The following is a 24,326-nucleotide window of genomic DNA, read 5'->3' on the forward strand; positions in this document are numbered from 1 at the left end:
GAAATTTCAAAGACAGTTCCACCTATTATAGCAGTTTGTCCAACACATTCTCTTTGTGTTCTGTCAAATGTCTAGCAGACTTTTTCATGTAGCAGGAATCCGAAAAATTGTTTCACCTTTAGGCAAGTTTAGCAGTCATTTCTCTTTGGGTCCTGCATTTCCAGTTTATTTATGCAGTCCAGGCAAGAGCAGTTTCTTGCCAAATGGTCAACTAACTCCATAAGGAGTCTCTTCAATGCCCATCATCCTCTTGAAGTAGCTTGGTGCTGCCAGGAACAGATGTGCCTCATTGTCCTGAAAAGTCTTAAGTTCTTAAAACATTTTAAATGCCATATTCTGAAGGTCTTTGAAAGATTTGAAGAATACCTATCCATCTGAAATATATCTCTATATATCTAGAAAATCTAACTAACTTGACTACAAACTTGACTATTATAGATGATTATCTATGAACTTACATTTCTTAATTATGCATTACATTTTAAGTGAGCTAGACAAGCACAATACCTTAATCAAGATCAGAAATACATATACATATACATATAACAAAATTGACCTTACATTTGTATCAATAAACCAAGGTCCATTCCAATGCAAATCTCTATAGCATATCCCCTTTAAATGTAAATAAATATTTATAAACAATATTTGGGGATATTGGTGTAGTTTCTCCATATTATTTCCTGCTGATTGGGGGTGCTGTTAATCAGGTCTTTCATGGTGTATCCTGTGTGGTAGGTTCATTTCAGTCAGCGGTTGTGCAAAGTAATTATTTGGGGGTGTTCATAGTGACCTCTCAGGGGGTGTGGTCTATCAAACCACACCGGTGTGGAAGCAATCCACAGGTTTTCAACCTCTGTGGAACAAGAGAAGAACCTCTTTTCCAAAGCAACATATCCTTAGACCCAAATTTGGAAGTCATGATACCTTTATAATATACGTGCTGCTTTAGCTTAGCAGCCAATACAATAAAATGTCTGTATTTAATTCATTCACAGTAAAAAATTTAAAGATAATGCAATAATATGCACAATCCAGACTCTGTGAATTTTCCATTTTTATGTGACTTTTCTTTATTCCTTTTAATCTATTACTATCTGTATTCTGTCTCTTTAAAGACTTTACTCTTTTTTTTAAAGCATTACCTTTATTTTATGACTCTATAGTTTTTTTGTTTTCTCTTCCAAGCCTATGTACATTTACCCAACACTATGACTCATATGGATTTGTCTTTATTGCATATCTATAATTCTTTTACTGTCCAGGGGAGGTTTTTAAAATGCTAAGCACTACTTTTTTTTTCTCTTTTTTATTTTTATTAAAAATTTCCACCTCTTCCCCGCCTCCCATTTACTCCCCTCCTCCTCCACTACCCCTCCCTTTCCTGTCCAGAGAACAGTAAGGGTTCCCTGCCCTGTGGGAAGTCCAAGTTCCTCCCCCCTCAATCCAGGTCTAGGAAGGTGAGCATCCAAACAGGCCAGCCCCCCCCCCCCCAAAGCCAGTATGTGTAGTAGGGTCCAAATCCCGTGTCATTGTCCTTGGCTTCTCAGCAGCCCTCATTGTCTGCCATGTTCAGGGAGAGCGGTTTTATCCCATGCTTTTTCAGTCCCAGTCCAGCTGGGCTTGGTAAGCTCCGAATAGATCAGCCCCACCATCTCAGTGGGTAGGAGCACTCCTCTCAGTCCAGACTTCCTTCTCATGTTTTCCTTCCTTCTGTTCCTCATTTGGACCTTGGGCGCTCAGTCCGGTGCACTAGTGTATGGCTCTGTCTTTATCTCCATCCATTGCCAGATGAAGGTTCCCTCTCGGTCCTGACTTTCTTTCTCATGTTCTTCCTCCTTCTGCTCCTCGTCAGGACCTTGGGAACTCAGTCCGGTGCTCCAATGTGGGGCTCTGTCTCTAGCTCCATCCATCGGCAGATGAAGATTCTATGGTGATATGCAAGATAATCATCAGTATGGCGATAAGATCTGGCCTTTTCCGACTCCCTCTCCTCAGCTGCCCATGGAACTAGCTGGGAGCATCTCACTGGATACCTGGGAACCCCTCTAGAGTCAAGTCTCTCAATAATCCTTAGATGGCTCCCTTAATTAGGATATATGATTCCCTGCTCTCATATCCACCCTTCCTATATCCCAAGCATCCCATTCCCCCAAGCTCTCCCTATCCTCCCCTTCACGCTTTGCTCTCCCCATCTTCCTTTGCCCCCACCCCAACCCACCCCCAAGATCCCAATTTTTGCCTGGCAAACTTGTCTGCTTCCAATATCCAGGAGGATAACTATATATTTTCTTTGGTTTCACCTTCTTATTGTCTTCTCAAGGATCACAAATTATAGGCTCGATGTCCTTTATTTATGGCTAAAAAACGATTATGAGTGAGTCCATCCCATGTTCATCTTTTTGGGTCTGGGTTACCACACTCAGAATAGTGTTTTTTATTTCCATCCATTTGCATGCAAAATTCAAGATGTCATTGTTTTTTACCGCTGAGTAGTACTCTAATATGTATATATTCCACAGTTTCTTCATCCATTCTTCCACTGAAGGGTATCTAGGTTGTTTCCAGGATCTGGCTATTACAAATAATGCTGCTATGAACATAGTTGAACAAATGCTTTTGTAGTATGATTGGGCATCTCTTGGGTATATACCCAGAGTGGAATTACAGGGTCCTGGGGTAGGTTGATCCCGAATTTCCTGAGAAACCGCCACACTGCTTTCCAAAGTGGTTGCACAAGTGTGCATTCCCACCAGCAATGGATGAGAGTACCCCTTACTCCACAACCTCTCCAGCAAAGGCTATCATTGGTGTTTTTGATTTTAGCCAATCTGACAGGTGTAAGATGGTATCTCAATGTTGTTTTGATTTGCATTTCCCTGATAGCTAAGGAGGTTGAGCATGACCTTAAGTGTCTTTTGGCCATTTGGATTTCTTCTGTTGAGAATTCTCTGTTCAGTTCAGAGCCCCATTTTTTAAATGGGTTAATTAGCATTTTAAAGTCTAGTCTCTTGAGTTCCATATATATTTTAGAGATCAGACCTTTGTCAGTTGCTGGGTTGGTGAAGATCTTTTCCCAGTCAGTAGGCTGCCTTTGTGTCTTAGTGACAGTGTTCTTTGCTTTACAGAAGCTGCTCAGCTTCAGGAGGTCCCATTTATTCAATGTTGCCCTTAATGTCTGTGCTGCTGGGGTTATATGTAGGAAACGGTCACCTGTGCCCAAATGTTGTAGAGTACTTCCCACTTTCTCCTCTATCAGGCTCAGTGTGTTCAGATTAATATTGAGGTCTTTAATCCATTTGGACTTGAGTTTTGTGCATGGTGATAGATATGGATCTACTTTCATTCTTCTACAGGTTGACATCCAGTTATGCCAGCACCATTTGTTGAAGATGCCCTCTTTCTTCCATTGTGTACTTTTGGCTCCTTTATCAAAAATCAGGTGTTCATAGGTTTGTGGGTTAAGATCTGGGTCTTCTATTCAATTCCATTGGTCGACTTCTCTGTTTTTATGCCAATACCAAGCTGTTTTCAATACTGTAGCTCTGTAATAGAGTTTGAAGTCAGGGATGGTAATGCCTCCAGAAGTACCTTTATTGTATAAGATTGTTTTGGCTATTCTGGGTTTCTTGTTTTTCCATATAAAGTTGATTATTGTCCTCTCAAGGTCTGTGAAGAATTTTGTTGGGACCTTGATAGGGATTGCATTGAATCTGTAGATTGCTTTTGGTAGAACTGCCATTTTTACTATGTTAATCCTCCCAATCCAAGAACAAGAGAGATCCTTCCATTTTCTGGTATCCTCTACAATTTCTTTCTTCAGAGAATTAAAGTTCTTGTTAAATAGATCCTTCACTTCCTTGGTTAGAGTTACCCCAAGATATTTTATGCTATTTGTGGCTATCGTGAAAGGTGATACTTCTTTGATTTCCCTCTCTGCTTCCTTATCCTTTGTGTATAGGAGGGCAACTGATTTTTTGGAGTTGATCTTGTAACCTGCCACGTTACTGAATGAGTTTATCAGCTGTAGGAGTTCTTTGGTGGATTTTTTGGGGTCGCTTATATACATTATCATATCATCTGCAAATAACAAAAGTTTAACTTCTTCCTTTCCAATTCGAATCCCCTTGATCCCCTTATGTTGACTTATTGCTATTGCTAGAACCTCAAGCACCATAATTGAAGAGATAAGGAGAGAGTGGACAGCCTTGTCGTGTTCCTGAATTTAGTGGGATGGCCTTGAGTTTCTCTCTGTTTAATTTGATGTTAGCTGTCGGCTTGCTGTAAATAGCCTTTATTATATTTAGGAATGACCCTTGTATCCCTAATCTCTCCAAGACCTTTATTATAAATGGGTGTTGAATTTTGTCAAATGCTTTTTCAGCATCTAATGAGATGATCATATGGTTTTTATCCTTCAGTTTATTTATATGATGGATTACATTGATAGATTTTCGTATGTTGAACCAGCCCTGTATCTCTGGGATGAGGCCTACTTGATCGTAGTGGCTAATTTTTCTAATGTGTTCTTGGATTCGGTTTGCCAGTATTTTATTGAGAATTTTTGCGTCAATGTTCATGAGTGAGATTGGCCTGTAATTCTCTTTCTTGGTTGAGTCTTTGTGTGGTTTAGGTATCAGGGTAACTGTAGCCTCATAAAATGAATTTGGCAATGACTGTTCTGTTTCTATATTATGAAATACCTTAAGGAGTAAAGGTATTAGGTCTTCTTGAAAGTTCTGGTAGAATTCCGCATTGAAACCATCTGGTCCTGGGCTTTTTTTGGTAGGGAGATTTTTTTTTTTTTGTAAGCCTAAATTCTTTTTTTTTTTTATCATGGTTTATTTTTTTTCATATTTAAAAATTTCCATCTCCTTCCCTCCTCCTCCCCCTCCCTCCCCTCCTCCTCCCCCTTCCCTCCCCTCCTTCTCCCCCTTCCCTCCCCTCCCCTCCACCCATACCTCCCCTCCCTCCCTCTCAAGGCCAAGGAGCCATCAGGGTTCCCCACTCTATGCTAAGACCAAGGTCCTCCCAACTCCCCCCAGGTCCAGGAAGGTGATCGACCAAGCTGAGAAGGCTCCCACAGAGCCCGTCCATGCAGAAGAATCCGAGCCCAGAGCCATTGTCCTTTGCTTCTCAGTCAGCCCCCGCTGTTGGCCACATTCAGAGAGACGGGTTTGGTCGCATGATCCATCAGTCCCATTCCAACTGGAGTTGGTGATCTCCCATTAGTTCTGTCCCACCGTCTCCATGAGTGAACGCACCCCTCTCTTTCCTGACTTTCTCCCTCATGTTCTCGCTCCTTCTGCTCCTCATCAGGACCTTGGGAGCTCAGTCCAGTGCTCCAATGTGGGGCTCAGTCACCTTCCCCATCTGTCGCCAGATGGAGGTTCCCTCACGGTCCTGACTTTCTTTCTCATGTTCTCTCTCCTTCTGCTCCTCATCAGGACCTTGGGAGCTCAGTCCGGTGCTCCAATGTGGGGCTCTGTCATTTTCTTCATCTATCGTCAGGTGGAGGTTCTATGGTGATATGCAAGAAATTAATCAGTATGGCTATAGAAACTGGCCTTTTCAGGCTCCCTCTCCTCAGCTGCCCAAAGAACTAACTGGGGGCGTCTCCCTGGAAACCTGGGAACCCCTCTAGGGTCAAGTCTCTTGACAACCCTCAGGTAGCTCCTTAAATTAAGATATATGCTTCCCTGCTCCCATATCCACCCTTCCTATATCCCAAGCACCCCATTCCTCCGAGCTCCCCCCGTTCTCCCCTTCACACTTTTCTCTCCCCATCTTCCCTTGGCCCAGTCTTGCCCAACCCTCAAGTTCCCAATTTTGCCTGGCGATCATGTCTACTTCCAATATCCAGGAGGATTACTATATCTTTTTTTGGGAGTTCACCTTCTTATTATCTTTGAGAGATTTATTCATTTCATCTACTTTTTTGTTTGTCATCTCCATTTCTTTATGGCAGTTTTTTTTTTCCTCATGGTTTATTTTTTTTTTATATTTAAAAATTTCCATCTCCTTCCCTCCTCCTCTCCCCTCCCTCCCCTCCTCCTCCCCCTCCCCTCCCCTCCCCTCCTTCTCCCCCTTCCCTCCCCTCCACCCATACCTCCCCTCCCTCCCTCTCAAGGCCAAGGAGCCATCAGGGTTCCCCATTCTATGCTAAGACCAGGGTCCTCCCAACTCCCCCCAGGTCCAGGTTACGGCAGTTTTTTACCTTCTCTTTAAGGTCCTCTATTATTTTCATAAAGTACTGTTTAAGGTCGGTTTTTTCTATATCTTCTGGGGTAGGGTGTTCAATTCTTGTTGTTTCGGGATGTCTGGCTTGTGGTGACGTCATGTTGCCTTTCATGTTGTTGGAGGAGCTCCTGCATTGCCCCCTGCCCATCTCTTCCTTCAAGTGGAACTGGGAGGCACTTGGTGTCCTAGACCAATCTTTGCTGTGACTGAATCTGGTTGGATCTCCCCAGTGCCAGAGGAGGACCTATTCCTTGCGTCACAATCTGAAGAAGCCCACACTCCCTTGCAGGAATCCTCAGACCTGCCTGGAGGCCAGAGTCTGACCCCTTTAGGTGGATGGCCTTAGTACAGGAGCAGGACACCTGAAAACACTGACAGCACAATCTGAAGGAGCCCGCACCCCTCCGCAGGAATCCTCAGACCTGCCTGGAGGCCAGAGTCTGACCCCTTTGGGTGGATGGCCCATGTTCAGATCTTGAACAGTTTCCTTCCTTTGTTTGTGTGGGAGTTTTTTTTTTGGCTTTCTTCTAAAGATTTACTGATTTCTTGCAATTCTTGTTTGTCTTTTCCACAATTTCTCAAAGGAGTTTCTTCTATGTCCTCTTTAAGGATCTTTATCATCTTTATAAAGTCATCTTAAGGTCATTTTCTTGTGTTTCAGCTGTGTTGGATTGTTCATGTAGGATAGCTGGACTCTGGTGCTGCCATATTGCCCTTTTTGTTATGACTGTGCTCTTACACTGGTGTTGGCATCCGGACTTGGAATGATTGTAGGTCTAGGTACTGATTATGATGTTTGTCTTTGTTGGATGGGTAGTATATTGCTTCGTTTCTCTTTCCTTTCTTGCCTGCTGGCTGAAATGGCTAATGGTTCTGGGGACTAGCAAGTATCCAGTTATAGTAGAGAATCCTGCCTAGGATTTTGGGCCTAGGATGGTCCCTAGATCTGGCCTCTAGGGTTTCTACAACTAACATGGTATTCCAGTAAAATTGTTATAACGGGAGTCTGAAGATCCCACATGTGGTCTGGTAAAGCAGAAGTCTTCTTCCAAAGTTATAGACCAGGATATGGATCCTGGTGTGTGTGTGTGTGTGTGTGTGTGTCTATGTGTGTATGTTTGTGCAGTCTGGGGTTGTTGGGCAGGCTTAAAGAAATTCTGTGGGTGGTGGGCAGTGGGCAGTCTGTGGATTTATTGTGCTTCTACCTCAAACAAGGTTTCCACCTAGATGCAGATCAGACAGTCCTGTTCTCTTAAAGTTACTGTCAACAGATGTGGCTAGTAGCCAAACCTTGTACTCCAGGAATTGAGAAGTGATTGTTCCTACCTCAAACAAGAGTCTAAAGGATTCAACTAAGATCCAGTTGCCTTTCTGGAGATAACCGGGTATTCAACCCAGGGTGTGGTTAGCCTACAAAATGTTTTGGTCTAATGTGTGAGCATGACTTGTTTTGTTCTAGCATGTACAAACCCATGCATGTTCTAGCCCACAACCTTCAGTTTGTATGTTCATTTCTTTGTATCATGTTAATGTAGTCTTTTGTCTTACTCCTACCTTTTGTGATTAGGGGTATTTTAAGCAGTTGAAAATTAAATACAGGTGAAATTTCAGTACTCTCTGGAATTCCTTCTCAATACTATTCTACATGTTACTCCATTTTATTATTTTCATTCATGTCTTCATATTCTTTAATATATTTTTAAATCCCCGTGGCCTCTACCCTGGCTGGTCCTTGAAAGCAGTGCATTTCCTGTGTTGGTAGGACCAGCATGGTATCCTGTGAAACCTCAGTGAAGAATATGGAGCCCAGTAGAGGGGTTCAGTCTGGCCTCTGGTAAGACAGCTGGGGCTGTGTGCCCTACTGTGGAACCCAAAATGTGGGTACAGGCTGGTGCTGCTTAGCAAGCTTTACAGAGTGTTAGTGGGCAGTGTAGTATTTAACCTGGGGACCCTAGATCCAACCTGGGCTATGGTAAATCAGAAAACCAGAAGAGGGATTCTCTCTCTCTCTCTCTCTCTCTCTCTCTCTCTCTCTCTCTGTGTGTGTGTGTGTGTGTGTGTGTGTATGCACTCTGGGATTGTTGGATAGACCTCGATGGATTTTATGAACAGTGGCTGGGCGTGGAGTCCTATTTTATGCATGGCAATAGATATGAATCTATGAATGTAAATAGTTGCATTCTCCTACAGGTTGCTGTCCAGTTATGCCATTTGTTAAATATGCTTTCTTTTTTCCATTGTATATTTTTTACTTTTTGTCAAAAATCAGGTGTTTGTAGGTGTATGTGTTGATATCCATCTCTTTGATTTCATTTTATTGGTCCTCTTGTCTGTTTTCTGCTAATACCAAACTGTTTTTTATTGCTGTAGGTGTATGGGTTGATATCCATATCTTTGATTTCATTTTATTGGTCCTCTTGTCTGTTTTCTGCTAATACCAACCTGTTTTTTTATTGCTGTAGCTCTATAGTAGAGTTTGAAGTCAGGTATTCTGACATCTTCAGAAGTTCTTTTGTTGTACAGGATTGCTTTGACTATCCTGGTTTTCCATTTTTCTACATGAATTTCAGCATTGTTCTTTCTGACTCTTCCTCTTTTCTCCCAGCATTTTATTTAGTTTTCCCCACCTAGCTCAGTTCCTTTATTAACCAATGATATTCACAGCATACAGAGTGAAATCCCACCTCACCTCCCCTTTTCTGTTTAAATAAAAAAGGAAGGTTTTAACTTTAACATAGCAAGATTACATACAACAAAATAGGCATCAAGCAAGAATTAAAATAACAATATTTATATCTATTTTATCATTTATCATAACTAAGGAAAACTATAATTATAAATTCTGTAACTCCGTGAAAGACTCTAGAAGGATATAATATTACCTAAGTAAACAGGAAGTGAAAGACTCTGGGGCATTTCAGCATTACTGTCCCCACTTCCTGGGAACCAGAAACCTGATAATTATCTACACGTGTACTGAAACATCGAGTACTTTCCATCCCTCTGTGGGTTTTCTCCCTATAGGCTCAGTTCCTGGAACTGGGGCCAAATGACCTGCAGATGTTCCTCTTTTGCTCACCTGATCCAGCAACCTCCTGTCCCACCATGGCCTTGACCAATCATAGTCAAGACCAATCAGAGTTGTGGCAATAAACATGGCTCCAGCCAGTACCTCTGCCATGACCTTTAAACGAGCCAATCACAATAGTTGACAAATAACTCCTGAACTACCCCTTTGCTTCTGTGGTTATTTATTTATTTATTTATTTATTTATTTATTACTTTTTATATTAAAAATTTCTGCCTCCCATTTACCTCCCCCTCCCCTGCGGTTTTCTGTTTTAAAAGTAGGTCCTTCTCCTCCCAAGGCTGAGGGATCCTGATGTGTCAGTCAATAAACTTCCTCTTGCTTTTGCAGCAACTACAGTGTGAGAGTGGTTTCTTGGGGCGACTCCTCCTCGGTAAGTGGACTTTAGGGTCCAACAGAAGTGTATTGTAAACAACTTCCAAAACTCTAGAATTAACAGAAACATTTTGCTGCTTGGACAGTCACCTAAAGTTCTTTTGTATCATTGGGGCATCCATCTTTAGCCTACAGGTCCATAGTATCCAGAAGACTTTTCCATGAAGCAGGAAATTTCAAAGACAGTTCTGCCTATATTGACAGTTTGCCAGTCACTTTCTTTTGTATCCTGCAGAATGTCTAGTAGAGTCTTTTATGAAGCAGGAATCCAGAAGGATCATCTCACCTTTAGGCAAGTTTAGTAGTCATTTTTCTGTAGGTCCTGCATGTCCAGTTCATGAAGCAGTACAAGCAAGAGCAGTTTCTTGCCCAAAATGGCTAAAAACTCTATAGTTATGACCTAGATGCAGTGAATGCAAGATGTGACTGCCTCTCCAAAATAGGTACCAAGCCATGTGACTAACACAGACAAGAATTATGGGCTAATATAAGTTATAAGAATTAATAAGAAGCCAAAGACACTAGACCGATCAGTTTATAATTAATGTAAACATCTGTGTGATTTCTTTGGGACTTAACAACTGCGGGAACCAGGCAGGCCAGAAAACTCAGTCAACAAATTGGTGCCCAATGTATGGACAACTGCATCCACATAAAACCTGAGAGAGCATGGGAAGTAATTCTAGAAACAAAATAATAGTGTTAAGCATGGCTTCTTGATAGTAGCACTTTCTCGGGTGGTCTCTGCTTGCTAGAGACAAGCTCTCTCATTTAAAAGAGGCTACCTGACTCAGCTTTAGCTGGAAAACCTTGCAGGGGTCCTGTCACAAAACACTTGAATGGTGTTGATAAAAAAAATGACTGCATGCTTTTTGGTGGTAGCAGGAACCTGGAAATGGCACAGAATTGTGGCAATAAACATGGCTCCAGCCAGTACCTCTGCCATGAAGCTAGGCTCTCAGAAAGCTAAAAAAATGGCATGAATCCAGCCATCAAAGTTGCGGCTTTAATACTAGCCACACCACTTAGTAAATTAAAGGCTCATGTGGCCAGAAAAAGAGAGATATACAGTAAAGAGAGATTCAAAGATGAAGAAAACCTCTAAATGGTTTACACTGTGTTAAAAATATATGTAGGCTTGGGAGAGAAAAGAAAAAAAGGATAAAAGATGAAGTAAAAAAGACAGAGAGTAGTTGGGTGTGGTGGCACACACCTTTAATCTCAACACTTGGGATGCAGAGGCAGACAGATCTCTGTGAGTTCAAGGTGTGGTGGCACACACCTTTAATCCCAACACTTAGGAGACAGAGGCAGATGGACCTCTGTGAGTTCAAGGACAGCCTGACCTACCAGCAAAGTTCTCAGTGTCTATCTCTGGTGGCTCCACAGCTTCTCTCTTACTCCTTCCCTTCTTTTTCCCAACATTCAGTTTAGTTTTCTCTGCCTAGCTTTGTTTCTCTATAGCTCTGCTATAGGCCCAAAGCAGTTCCTTTATTAACCAATGGTAGTCACAGCATACAGAGGGGAATCCCACATCAAGTTTGCTTCTTTTTGTTTTGGTGCTCTCATGTGTTCTGTTAACTTGCAAGTGTGGGATTTTTTTCCGGCTTCTGTATGTATGCATTTAGTGTTATGAACTTTCCTCTTAACAATGCTTTTGCTGTGTCCCATAAGTTTGGGTATGTTTTGCAGTCATTTTTGATGATTTTTAAGATGTGTTTAATTCCTTTATTTCTTTCTTGACCCATTGGTGATTAAGGTGAGCATTGTTCAATCTCCATGTCTTTGTGGGCTTTCCGAAATTAGTGTTACTGTAGAATTCTAATTTTAAGCCATGGTGATCCAATAACATACTTACAGCTTTTTTGGTCCGTAAATTCTAAACAGAACTGAATCTAAAACCAGACATACCACATAAGTAATAATAAGTTGTTTTCCCTACAGCCTCCCTTAATAGTCATACCTATCATTCCCTTGATCTCATGATCTCTCATACATTAATGTATCATTGATTTAGTTTGCTACAAAAGTAAACAAAACCTGAGATTGCAAATCTATGAAAAAATGCCTAGCAATGCTGTTTACAGGTTCCTAGAAAAGGAATAGGACATGCAGAGAGCCCGTGACAATCTTGCTGGCTATGCCTGTCAGCAGGACCTCTTTATTATGAGGAAATAACCTCATCTGGCAGTTTCAACAATAGCACCTCTCATACATCCTGTAATTGGGGGCAACAAAAATGTTACACCTGTGTAACCTAACTCTCCCATGTCCCAGGACAACAGGAAATTGGTACCTGGTATGATGGGCCTAAAACACTGATTTAACCCTTTTTTTTTTCTTTTTTTGGTTTTTCGAGACAGGGTTTCTCTGCAGCTTTAGAGCCTGTCCTGGAACTAGCTCTTGTAGACCAGGCTGGCCTCGAACTCACAGAGATCCGCCTGCCTCTGCCTCCTGAGTGCTGGGATTAAAGGCGTGCGCCACCACCGCCCGGCTCTGATTTAACCCTTTGTGTTTCTACTTCTACTGCTAATTTCTGTGTACTGATCCAATTAGTCCCTCAAATTTACTAAAATTCCAGATTGGAATTTTGACAAAAAAGAGGAGGGACTGTAGAACTCTAAAATAACTCTAAAGCCATTTCTGACAACTCTGAGGCCTCTCAACAGTAGTGCCCCCCTCCCCCCCCCCCCGGGAACCAGAAATCTAACAATTAATCTTTGTGAATGTTCTCCAGAAATTGGGGCAAGATAACCTTTAAGTTGTTGACTCAGTTCCTGATGTATGTGCCAGGTGGGAGGCCTCCCGGAGACTTGATTTGACTTAGCCCCTGGGAAAGGGGTCAAAGTGACCCTCAGATGTTTCCCTCTTACCTGGCAACTGCTCTCCAGCCAATTATTGGTAATAGCTCTTTTGAATAAGCCAATCATAATAGTCAAAGAACAACCCCCAGACACCCCACTTGCTTCTGTGGGTTTTTCCTTTAAAAGTAGCCTGTACCAGTTATTTGGGGTCTTTCTGGCTTCTAATGCTGAAAGACCCTGTCATGATGGAATTAATAAAATCCTCATGCTTTTACATCAGCTGTGGTGTGAGAGATGGTTTCTTGGGGCAACTCCCTCTCAGTGATTGGACTCGAGGGTCCAACACCATAACTGGACATAATGCAAAAAATCGACAGATCACAGGAATCCCAACCCCCATGATGTATCTATACTCTAGCTCCTGCATCAATGGTTCCAGAATCATTGTAGAATAATGGTCATAAAGTTGATAAGAGCCAGAATACCAGGAAGTCTGCTATGAAATTCTCTCCTAAAAATGGCTTCATAAATCGAAAAGAACAATGATGTGTAGAAGTGGGAAATTTTTGAAGAGATTCACCGGTATACCAAGAAGTAAGCTCTATCAGGGATGAGATCACTCACTGTTTACACAATCAGTGTGGTGAGCTCTTGACATGACTATTCTTGGTTGTGATTTGACTATATATGGAATTAACTAAAACCCAAGAAGCTGTGACTTTTCTTTTGAGGGATTTTTCTTGATCAAATCATTTGAAGTTGACAGATTCACCTAAATTCAAATCTTTGGAGCTAAATTTCCACCATACCTTCTGGTGACAGCTTGTGTGGGATTTTTTTTTATTTTGTTTATTAGGTTTTTGTTTGTTTGTTTGTTTTCTTCTTTGCTTTTCCAAGGCAGGCTTTCTCTGTTCATCAGCTGTCCAGGAACTCACTCTGTAGCCCAGGTTGGCCTTAAACTGATAAAGATCATCCTGCTTCTCCCTCCCAGCTGCTGGGATTAAAGGTGTGTGCCGCCACGCCCTGCCAAGTGGGTTTTCTTGGTTGAATTGTTTAAAATGAACAGAACCACATAAATCCCAGTCTTTTGAAGTATGAGAGTCTACTTTACATATTTGGCCACACCTTCTGGTGCCATGCTAGAACAAGGATGTGTAAAAGTAATAGGGGGAGAAAATGATGTAAGTTGACTTCAACTAACAACACATTAGAAATAAAGGATGACAATGAGGCATTCGGGTGCAAAGCAATTGATAGTGCCTGGCTGAGATCCTGCAGGTTCTACCTTGCAGTGATGACACACACCTTTAATCCCAGCACTTCAGAAACAAACACAGGCAGATCTCTGTGTGTTCCAGGCCAGCCTGATCTACAGAGCTAGTTCCAGGAAAGTCAAGGTGACACTGAAAAATCCAGTCTAAAACAAATTTTGCAGGCTCTGAACTGTTTCACATCTGAATTTCCACACAGTTCTCTAGTTGGTTAACTTGGACTCTGGACAGTCTGAGCTAGGCATATTTGGAATCTGATGTCACTATACCCCATTGGAACTGAGTTAGAATGATGTATATGGAATGATTTTTATTTTTGTTTTTTGTTAAAAAGATTAAGTTGAGTGTGTAGGAAAGAGGAAGGATGTGGAAGGACTTGCATTTGAGGTGAATATGATCAAAACAAGTGTACAAAAGTCTCAAAGAATTATTATGAATTTTTTAAAGTTGATATTTGCTAAATTCACAGATTGATGACATCATTTGTTATACTAACTAGAGGAAAATAAAAATGATTTCAAAATATTAACATACAGTGAAATATATGAAAATTGCTAACTTTTCTTTGGTAGGTTTTCACTGTATATCATAGGCAGGCCTTGAACTAAAACTCCTACTGCCTTAACATTAATTAACACAGAGTTAATTCAATCTTCCATCCATTCAGAATACTGCTACTCACAGAAGGTCAACAACTAACAATTGGAAGCATTAGTTAAAGCAATCATGGAAGGAAGTGGGTGTGGTCCTTAGAGACTATATAAGGACACTCCAGGGCCCAGCCAGGTCCATTCTTCACCAGAACAAGCAGAGTGTGTTTCTACACATTCTGGCCCCAGAGACTGCTAGATCTATCACCCCACACATTAGGGATCCAACCGCAGAGCTGAGCTAATATTGTATTGTCCCCAGTAAACCCTGCTGAGGCCAGATACAATTCCTTGGGTGAGTGTACAGTTTATAGCAGGATATTTCCTTTTTAAAAATTTATTACCAAGTTGAGGTTTCTAAAAGGAATGACCATTTGCTACTTACCAAAAAAGATAATGCTCACATTTGGTCATTTTTCTTTGTAAATATAATGTGAGTTACAGGGATAGATAAATTTTAGATTTATCCTTATACAGTTTTTTTTTGTTGTCATGAGGTACTATGCTCAGAGGTGCTTAGGTGCAACTTTTTCAATTTTGATCGTTGTCCAAATTCTAAGACTTTTTAGAGCCTTTCGCTATGTACGTCATAGGTGCATGATGTATCAATACCTCTAAATTAAGTGTACACATATAATATATAAAAATTAAATGCTATGAATGGATTGAAAACTATTAGTAGTTAGAGATATTTTCCATAAATGTTATTCATAAAAGTGAAAACTCAAGATTTAGTTAAGATTTTTTTTTGTATTTTTCTGTTATAAACTATAGGGCAATACCACAGTATAAAATAATGCTTGTTAGAGTTTACCATCTTGGAAGAAGTGGCTTTTCCTGCTAGTGATTGATTTATAAATTTGTAATTATACGTGTGATTTATGTCTCTAATTTAATAGAGAAAACTAATCACACTATTCTATTCATGAAAGCAGAGTCTAGTTAAAATCTGGCACACTTTTTCAATTCTGTGTTCACTTTTCATTATATCTGTGTGCTTATAAATTATTTTGGATTGAAGTACCTATTACAGTGCATAGAATTCTGAAGGATGACGATCAGTCAAGCAAGGCAGCATTGGAATCACAGTCTCTTCTAAATTAATCTCTATAATGAGTATGAGTCCTAGATTTTGAGGCACCCAGGACAACCAACTAAAGCCACTGACTCTATTTGCTTTAGAACCTGGACGCTTAAGTTATTTTGGAATATTTGCCTCATTCAAACCAAGATTCTTGATTTGTGTAGGTATTCAAAGAGAAGGGGAATGGGCACCTGTTGAATAGTAAACCAAGATTCAAATAGTCATGAGAGGATTCATCCTATAAACTCAAGCAGGAATTGTATCTTTGGTAAGCATACAAGTCTCCCCAGAGAGTTCCCTAGTATTCTACTTGATGGGCTTTAATATAGACATGGAAACCTCTGGGCATGTCTGTGAAGAATTATTTGGGATAGATTTCCTGCCATTTGGAAGAACCACACTAAACACTTGTGAGATAATTTCACAATTCCATGGTTAGAGAAAAAAACTGAAGAAAAAAAGGGAGGAGGAATTGAATAAACAAGTGTTGCTTGCTTTCTGTTTCCTGATGTTGGAGGCCATAAGACCAGGTATCTAAGACTCCTGCACCATTTATTCCCCACCATGATGGGCAATATTTTTTGAATTATGAGTAAAATAAATTCTTATTCATGTTAGGTATTTGCAGCAGAAGGAACACAAGTAATTATTATTGGCTTCATGTATCAAGGGTTGGGAAAATGGGATGTGAATGAGTAAGATGCTAAAACCAAAAATCCAAAGTAAATTATTTACTAGGTATTTTGTGAAGTAGGGAGTATTTTCTTGGAAAGACAAAAAAAGTGAGGTGTTTAACCTATATATATCTGGAGTGAAGGTGAACACCTGGAATTGAAGGAGTGTGTTCACTCCAGTGTATATTTTTCATAATTACTGAGAGAGCCTGTTATTTAACAAATTTAACAAATATGACAACTTAATGAAGTCTCCAAAAAAGATGAAGATATTAGAGCACAGAAGGTTATCAGATCAATTTGTATTTATGTCAAGAAGAGAAATATTAGTAACTATAATCTTATACTTAACTTGAAATTTTGTCATGGAAAAATCAAGCCTGTTTTGACATACACAGAATCAAATCACAACTTGAATCAAATTTGGTGCAGTTTTTTCCTTCTCTGGGGTCCAATAATAGCAATTCTGCTTTTCTTCCTTCAGAAAGATGGAGTCAGGCCTCTCACAAGCCTTCCAGGAAGAACTCACCTGCTTCATCTGCATGAGCTACCTTACAGACCCAGTCACCATAAGCTGTGGCCACAGCTTCTGTCGCGCCTGCCTCCACCTTTCCTGGGAAGACAGCCAGCTCCCTTTCCAATGTCCTATGTGTAGGGAACCATCCCAGCAGAAGGGCTTCAGAACCAGCATTGTTCTGAAGAAGTTGGTATCCATTGCCAGACAAGCCGGCCTCGTGAAGTATCTGAGCTCTGAGGAGCATCAGTGTGTGACCCACAAGGAGACCAAGGGGATCTTCTGCATGGAGAACAGGATCTACCTCTGTCAGCTCTGCTCTGACTCCCATGAGCACAGAGGTCACAGACACTGTCCCATTGAAGCAGCTGCTGAGGGTCAATTGGTGAGTGATGCTTTTAGAGAACATGAAATCTGAAGAGTGAGGATTAGCAGACTACAGGAAGATGCTGGTCCTGATTATGACAAAGCCACTGTTTTCTGAGTGGTGAGATTTTATTAAAAGCTAATTAAGAAAGAGTGACTATAAATGTAAACATCTCGTAGAAGACCCATGAGTGTAAAGATCTCTTGTATTTTATGATACCTTTTGCCCAAGTCTCTGGGAAGTGAAATGCTAATATATACTAATATTATTAATATACTTAAATTGTCTGAGACTAGAGACTAAATTGGAAAAAGTATGTTGGAGTCAGCTAGGGAGAAACATCTGGGAATCCCAATTGTATGCAAATTCATCAGATAATAGTCATAGTTATTAATCCCTTTACCTGAGCAAAAGGCATTTTTTTTTCTATTTCTATGTTCTTAAATTGAAAACTCTCAGTTGCAATGTAGAAAAAAAAACCATTGTGGTCCTTCTTCTTTCACTAAAGTTATTGTATTTATTGTCCATGAGTCTGTCCATCATTAATGTTTATCAAAATTTGATATTCATTGTTTCTTACAGGAGAAACTTCTGAAGCAAATGGAATCATTATGGGAGAAGATCCAAGAAAATGAAGAAAATCTGGAGGCAGAGAAAAGATTGATAACTCTGTGGAAGGTGAGTATGAGATTCATGCAGAAACTCTGGTCGAGGCAGTTATTTTCAAAAATCATCATTCAAGATTTGAGTATAAGGCATAGGATGTGATACTAGGAAAACATTTTCTGACGCTCTCTAATTCTGAGAGTAAAATATACCTCTGCATGTGGAAATAATGGTCTGGCTGTGTGGCAGAAGAGTCTGAGACTAATGAGTGAATTGCTGACAGTTCAGCATGCTGCATTAGACTCTAGGACCGTACTGTGAATTGTAATTGCTACATGCAGAGTTTCATATTTGAGTAAAATATGAATTATCAATAAATATCTTCAGGCACCCTGGAACTCTTATATAGGCAAAAATGCTTAGGATTTTGTTGTCTGTGTAATTAATGAAGAAGAAAGAAATGAAACCCAGGAATTTACATTTTCTAGTAAGTGGTGGCACAGTCCACCAGAGTCTATGAGCATGGTGATATAAATCATTTGTCAAATTAGAAGGATAAAAAATATTTGCTAATATAATTGATAATGTCCTTTTTTCAGATCCGCTTGATTATAAGAGAAGAAATGATAAGGGCAAAGTACAGGAGATGGTATCCACTCCCCAGTAAACAGGAAGAAGAACATATTGAGTGTATGAAAAAAGAAGCCAATTATTATTTAAAGAAACTCAGAAAAAGTGAAGCCATGATGGTCCAAAAAAGCAAAGAATTAAGAGAAGTGTATCGAGAGCTGATGGCGATGTCCCAGGAGCCGTGTGTGGTACTGCTCCAGGTGAGCATGAGGTTTGCAGGAAAAGGCTTTATTGCGTTAAGCCAACACTGATTTAAGATAGCTTCCAATATTCCCTGAATTTCTGTTAGGGGATTTCCCTTTCATGACTATCTGGAGACACTAAATTCTGTAATAATCTTGTAAGAACACACATTTTGAAGCAGTGTCAAGGACTATGTTGGTTTTGTAGCTTGCTTCTCAGAAAGTCAAATTCTGGGCTTTCTGTCTTAACACTTCATTATCTCTACTTGGTTATTTGAACAATTTTAGAGAAAACTAATTTCTTCTGTTTGAAAGCTGTGTTTTGAGAGTTCTTTGAGAGGTTTGTATTTTGAGATGCAATCCTATTCTGTGGTGTATGTTAACCTCCAATCAACAGTAATCTAGCCTCTAATCCCCCAATTCTAGAATTACAGGCATGAGGCACCACGCAGGTGTGACATCATACTTCTGAAGTACCCTTAGTTAAAGTATCCCTCTATATATTGTGTTCAAACTCAGGGAATATTAACTTTGCAGATACTTGGGGGCTCAAAAGCAATGTACATTTAATACCAATGTACTTCTCAAATTTTGTTCTTACCATCTGATTTCATTAAGAATTCAAATTCTGCTAATTAGCTTCATTGGCATTATCCTAAGACATAATAAAATTTTCAGGGCACATAGGGGATGGTTATTGTTATGGTGATTGACATTTATCTGAACTTTGTAAACAAACCTTGTATGCCATTTCTTCAGTAATCTAATTTTTCTTGCTTTCTTTGCAGGATTTGGATGACATATTCAGAAGGTGAGTTTACCTATCAGTGCAAGCCATGATATTCTGAAATATGTTATAAAATTGACTAAGGTGCCTTAGCAAAGTGCAGATATATTTTATATGGAAGATACTCAATTGTTTGTGTATGATGTGTTTAGGATGTTGATATAGGAGTGTTTCTATCTATCTGTTGTTTCATCGGTTAATTAATAAAGAAACTGCTTGGCCAGGTAGGTCAGAACATAGGTGGGTGGAGTAGACAGAACAGAATGCTGGGACGAAGGGAAGTGAGGCAACCACTGTGAAGCAGTTGCCATGACTCTCCTCTCCAAGATGGATGCAGGCTAGAATCTTCCCGGTAAGGCACCACCTTGTGGTGCTACACAGATTACTAAATATGGGTTAATCAAGATGTGAGAGTTAGCCAGTAAGAGGCTAGAGCTAATGGGCCAAGCAGTGTTTAAAAGAATACAATTTGTGTGTTGTTGTTTCGAGTGTAAAGCTAGCCATGTGTGAGCCGGGCAGGATGAAAAGCAGGCCAGCTCGTCACATCACTACAGGATATTTTTATTTGATTTGTTATATTGATGAGTGTGTGAATGTTTGTTCATGTGAATGTACAAGAGCCATTGCACGTGTGTGGAGGTCAGAGGGCAACTTTGAGGGTTCAAACAGTGCTCTCCTTCCACCATGGGTTCCAAGGAATAAACTCAAGTTGTCATGCTTGTGTACCAAGGGATTTATTGCCTGAGCTATTTGGCTGACCTGGAGTGAGGTTTTTCCCCAATCATTGTGATGATATATTTAGCACCATGCAAGTCAATATTTTCTTTTCCTTGCAGGAGTGAGTCAATTCAACTGAGCAAGCCCCTGGCTATGAAACCAGAACTTTATGCCCTTGCCCTCAGTGGACTGACTGAAAGATTCAACTAGTTCCAAGGTGAGTGTCTTCATTTATGAAATGACCAAAGGTACTTTTCAACAATGAGATAACCTTTGCAAACACAAATATAGCTCTCCCCAAATTTTTCTATGTTAGTCACATTTTAATCTTATTTATTCACATGATCATTTTACATGCAAACAAAGAACTAGCAATGAACACAGATTCAACACAATGCCCATCAAAATCCCAGCAAAATTCTTCAAAGACCTCGAAAGAACGGTACTCAAGTTCATATGGAAAAGCAAAAAAACAAAAACAACAACAAAAAACCCAGGATAGCAAAAACAATCCTGTACAATAAAAGAACTTCTGGAGGCATCACAATCCCTGACTTCAAACTCTACTACAAAGCTACAGTACTGAAAACATCCTGGTATTGGCATAAGAACAGACAGGAGGACCAATGGAACTAAATAGAAAACCCGGATATCAATCCACAAATCTTTGAGCACCTAATCTTTGATAAAGAGGCAAGAAATATCAAATGGAAAAAAGCAAGCATATTTAACAAGTGTTGCTGGCATAACTGGATATCAACATGTAGAAGAATGAAAATAAACCTATATTTATTACCATGCACAAAACTAAAGTCTAAGTGGATCAATGACCTCAACATAAAGCCAACCACACAGAACCTCATATAAGAGAAAGTGGGAATTAAACTTGAACACATTGGCACAGGAAACCACTTCCTAAATATAAACCCAGTAGCATTGACACCGAGAGCAACAATGAATAAATGGGACCTCCTGAAACTGAGAAGCTTCTGTAAAGCCAAGGACATGGTCAAGAAGACAAAACAACAGCCTACAGAATAGGAAAAGATCTTCACTAACCCCACATCAAACAGAGGTCTGATCTCCAAAATATAAAAAGAATTCAAGAAATTGGACACCAAAAGAACGCATAGTCCAATAAAAAAATTGGAGTAGAGACCTAATCAGAGAACTCTCAACAGAGGAATCTAAAATGGCTGAAAGACGGTTAAGGAAACGTTCAATATCCTTAGTCATCAGAGAAATGCAAATCAAAACAACTCTGAGATTCCATCTTACACTAGTAAGAATGGCCAAGATCAAAAACACTGTCATCAGTGTTTTTGAAAAGGTTGTGGGGAAAAGGGAACACTTCTCATTGCTGGTGGGAATGCAAGCTGGTACAACTCCTTTGGATGTCAGTGTGGTGATTCCTCAGAAAATTAGGAAACAACCTTCCTCAAGACCCAGTACTACCATTTTTGGGTATATATCCAAAGGATGCTCAATAGTGCCACAAGGACATGTGCTCAACTATGTTCATAGCAGCTTTGTTTGTCATAGCCAGAACCTGGAAACAACCTAAATGCTTCTCGACTGAAGAGTGGATAAGAAAAATGTGGTACATTTACACAATGGAGTACTACACAGCAGAAAAAATAATGACAGCTTGAATTTTGCAGGAAAATGGATGGAGCTAGAAAACATTATTTTGAGTGAGGCAACCCAGACACAGAACAACAATTATTGCATGTACTCACTCATAGATGGGTTTTAAACATAAATCCAAGAAAGCCAGCCTACAAACCACAATCCCAGAGAACTTAGATAACAATGTGGACACTAGGAGAGACTTACATAGATCTAATCTACCTGGAAAGTAGAAAGTATAAAAAGACAAGATCTCCTGAATAAATTGGGAGTATGGGGACCTTGGGGGAGGATTGAAGAGGGGAGAGGCAGGGAGGGGAGCAGAGAAAAATGTAGAGCTCAATAAATATCAAAAATAAAAATAAAAAAGACAAAAAATGGACACCAATATCATGTTGTAGTTGATACTTACTAAAAAGAGAGTATTGGTTATTCATTGAGTCATAAAGAATGGTGAATTACATCAGGACAGTCTAATTCATTATAAGTATAACCATTAATGAAGATATTTGATTATTTTAACTCCCCAGAAATATGTCTGTAACCACACTCTGATTTTACAAACAAAGAAAGAAGTAGAAATGAATACCTATATCATGGTATAGGTTACACGGGCTGAAAAGAGAATATCAGTTGCTCATTGAGGTATAAGGATGGTGACTCAGTTTAGGACAGTCTAATTCAAATTAAATGTATCCAATGATGGAGATAATTGATTATTTTCCTTTAAAATTTTAGCAATTGATTTCTTATACTATATTATACTCCATAGATTAAAAACAGACAAATAGAGTGATGCATATTTGTAATCCCATCAGCAAAACCACAGAGAGAGTAGGAGTGTCAATGAGTGTGAGGACAGCCTTGTTAACATAGTGAGTTCAATTACAGTCAAGGATAAACAGCAAGAAGCTATCTCAAATGATACTGAAAATGAAAATCATAAAATAATGAAATGCACAAAGTCATGCATCATTATCAACGAATACAAAACAAATTGTTAGGATATGAGTCAGTGTCTAAATCCTACTCATAGATCTAAAAGTCAACTGTAATCTCACAGTTAGCTCCCATTAGCTCAAGCACACTGTCTCAGTGGGTGGACCAACCCCACGTGGCCCTGACTTCCTTGCTAATATTCTCCATGCTTCTGATCTTCAACTGGACCTTGGGATCGCAGTCCAGTGCTCTGATGTGGGATTCTGTCTCTATCTCCATCTGTTGCTGGATGAGGTTCTATGGTATTTAAGATAGTCTTCAGTCTGACTCCAGGACAAGGCCTGTTCAAGTACCCTCTCCTCTACTGCCCAGGGTCCTACCTGGGGACATCCCTGTGGACACCTGGGAGCCCCTCTAGAGTCAAGCCTCTTGCCAATCCCAAAATGGTTCCTTTAATTAAAACGCTTTGAGTTTCTCTCCATTTAATTTGATGTTAGCTGTCAGCTTGCCGTATATTACTTTTTATTATATTTAGATTTGATCCTTGTATCCCTAATCTCTCCAAGACCTTTATCATAAAGGGGTGTTGAATTTTGTCAAATGCTTTTTTGACATCTAATAAAATGATCATATGGCTTTTTTCTTTCAGTTTATTGATATAATGGATTACATTGATAGATTTTCGTATGTTGAACCAGCCCTGCATCTCTGGGGTGAAGCCTGATTGATTATAATTGATAATTTTTCTAATGTGTTCTTGGACTCGGTTTGCCAGTATTTTATTGAGAATATTTGCATCAATGTTCATGAGTGAGATTGGTCTGTAATTCTCTTTCTTGGTAGAGTCTTTGTGTGGTTTTGGTATCAGGGTAACTGTTGCTTCATAGAAAAGAGTTTGGCAATGACTTCTGTTTCTATTATGTGGAAAAAATTAAAGATTATAGGTATTAAGTATTCTTGGAAGTTCTGATAGAATTCTGCACGAAAAGTGTCTGGTCCTGGGTCTTTTTTGGTTGGGAGGTTTTTGATGACAGCTTCTATTTCCTTGTGAATTATAGGTTTATTTAAATTGTTCACCTGGTGTTGATTTAATTTTGGTATATGGTATTTATCTAAAAAAGTCCACTTCTTTTACATTTTCCAATTTTGTGGTGTACAGGCTTTTGTAGTAAGACCTAATGATATTTTTCTAATTCAAGTTGCAAGTCTGCCTATCTGACAGGCTTAACTTGCTCATACCTTCTGTTTTGGCAATTAAGGTATTAAATCCTTATTTTGAAGCAGTAGCTTGCTTAGTACAGAAGAGCAGGATGGAATCTAGGAGATATTTTGGCAGAGAACTTCCTATGATTAATGTTCCTTATGCTAAGAAACAAATTGATTGGTTGTTTCAAAATAGTGATCCTTGGGTAATTGCATTTGCTCAGTTTGAAGGCCAGATTAAAAATCTTTTCCCAGCTGATTCAATGATACAATTCATATAACTACATTCCTTTATTTTTCCTAAAGTTGTAGCAAAAGATTCCTTAAAGGATGCTATGTTAAATTTTACACATGTTTCTTCCAATGAGAGAGCTGCTTCTAATGGTTAGGTGAAAGACATGTAGTGCTAGCAGATCAGCTGTTGCTGTTTCAGCAGAGGAGTACCAGCCCTGATGACATCACAGCTGCTGATGACTCCATAGGAGAAGCAGAAAGAGGTTCCTGAACCTGTGATCCTGACCTCCTCCTACCACCATGCATCAGGCCGAGGAGATAGGTACCTGAAC

The 24,326-nt window shown here is 39.8% G+C and overlaps 1 protein-coding gene across 1 annotated transcript; it reads left to right on the plus strand.

Moving 5' to 3' along the window:
• Positions 1 to 16,674: 16,674 nt before the first annotated feature.
• LOC119809441 (tripartite motif-containing protein 43-like) lies at positions 16,675 to 20,199 on the plus strand. Its single transcript, XM_038322250.1, has 5 exons — positions 16,675 to 17,085; positions 17,650 to 17,745; positions 18,273 to 18,503; positions 19,274 to 19,296; positions 20,109 to 20,199. The coding sequence occupies exons 1-5, from the start codon at positions 16,675 to 16,677 to the stop codon at positions 20,197 to 20,199; spliced, it is 852 nt and encodes a 283-aa protein (XP_038178178.1).
• Positions 20,200 to 24,326: the final 4,127 nt, after the last annotated feature.

Source organism: Arvicola amphibius, chromosome 3 (genome assembly GCF_903992535.2).
Source record: "Arvicola amphibius chromosome 3, mArvAmp1.2, whole genome shotgun sequence".
Classification (NCBI taxonomy): Eukaryota; Metazoa; Chordata; class Mammalia; order Rodentia; family Cricetidae; genus Arvicola; species Arvicola amphibius.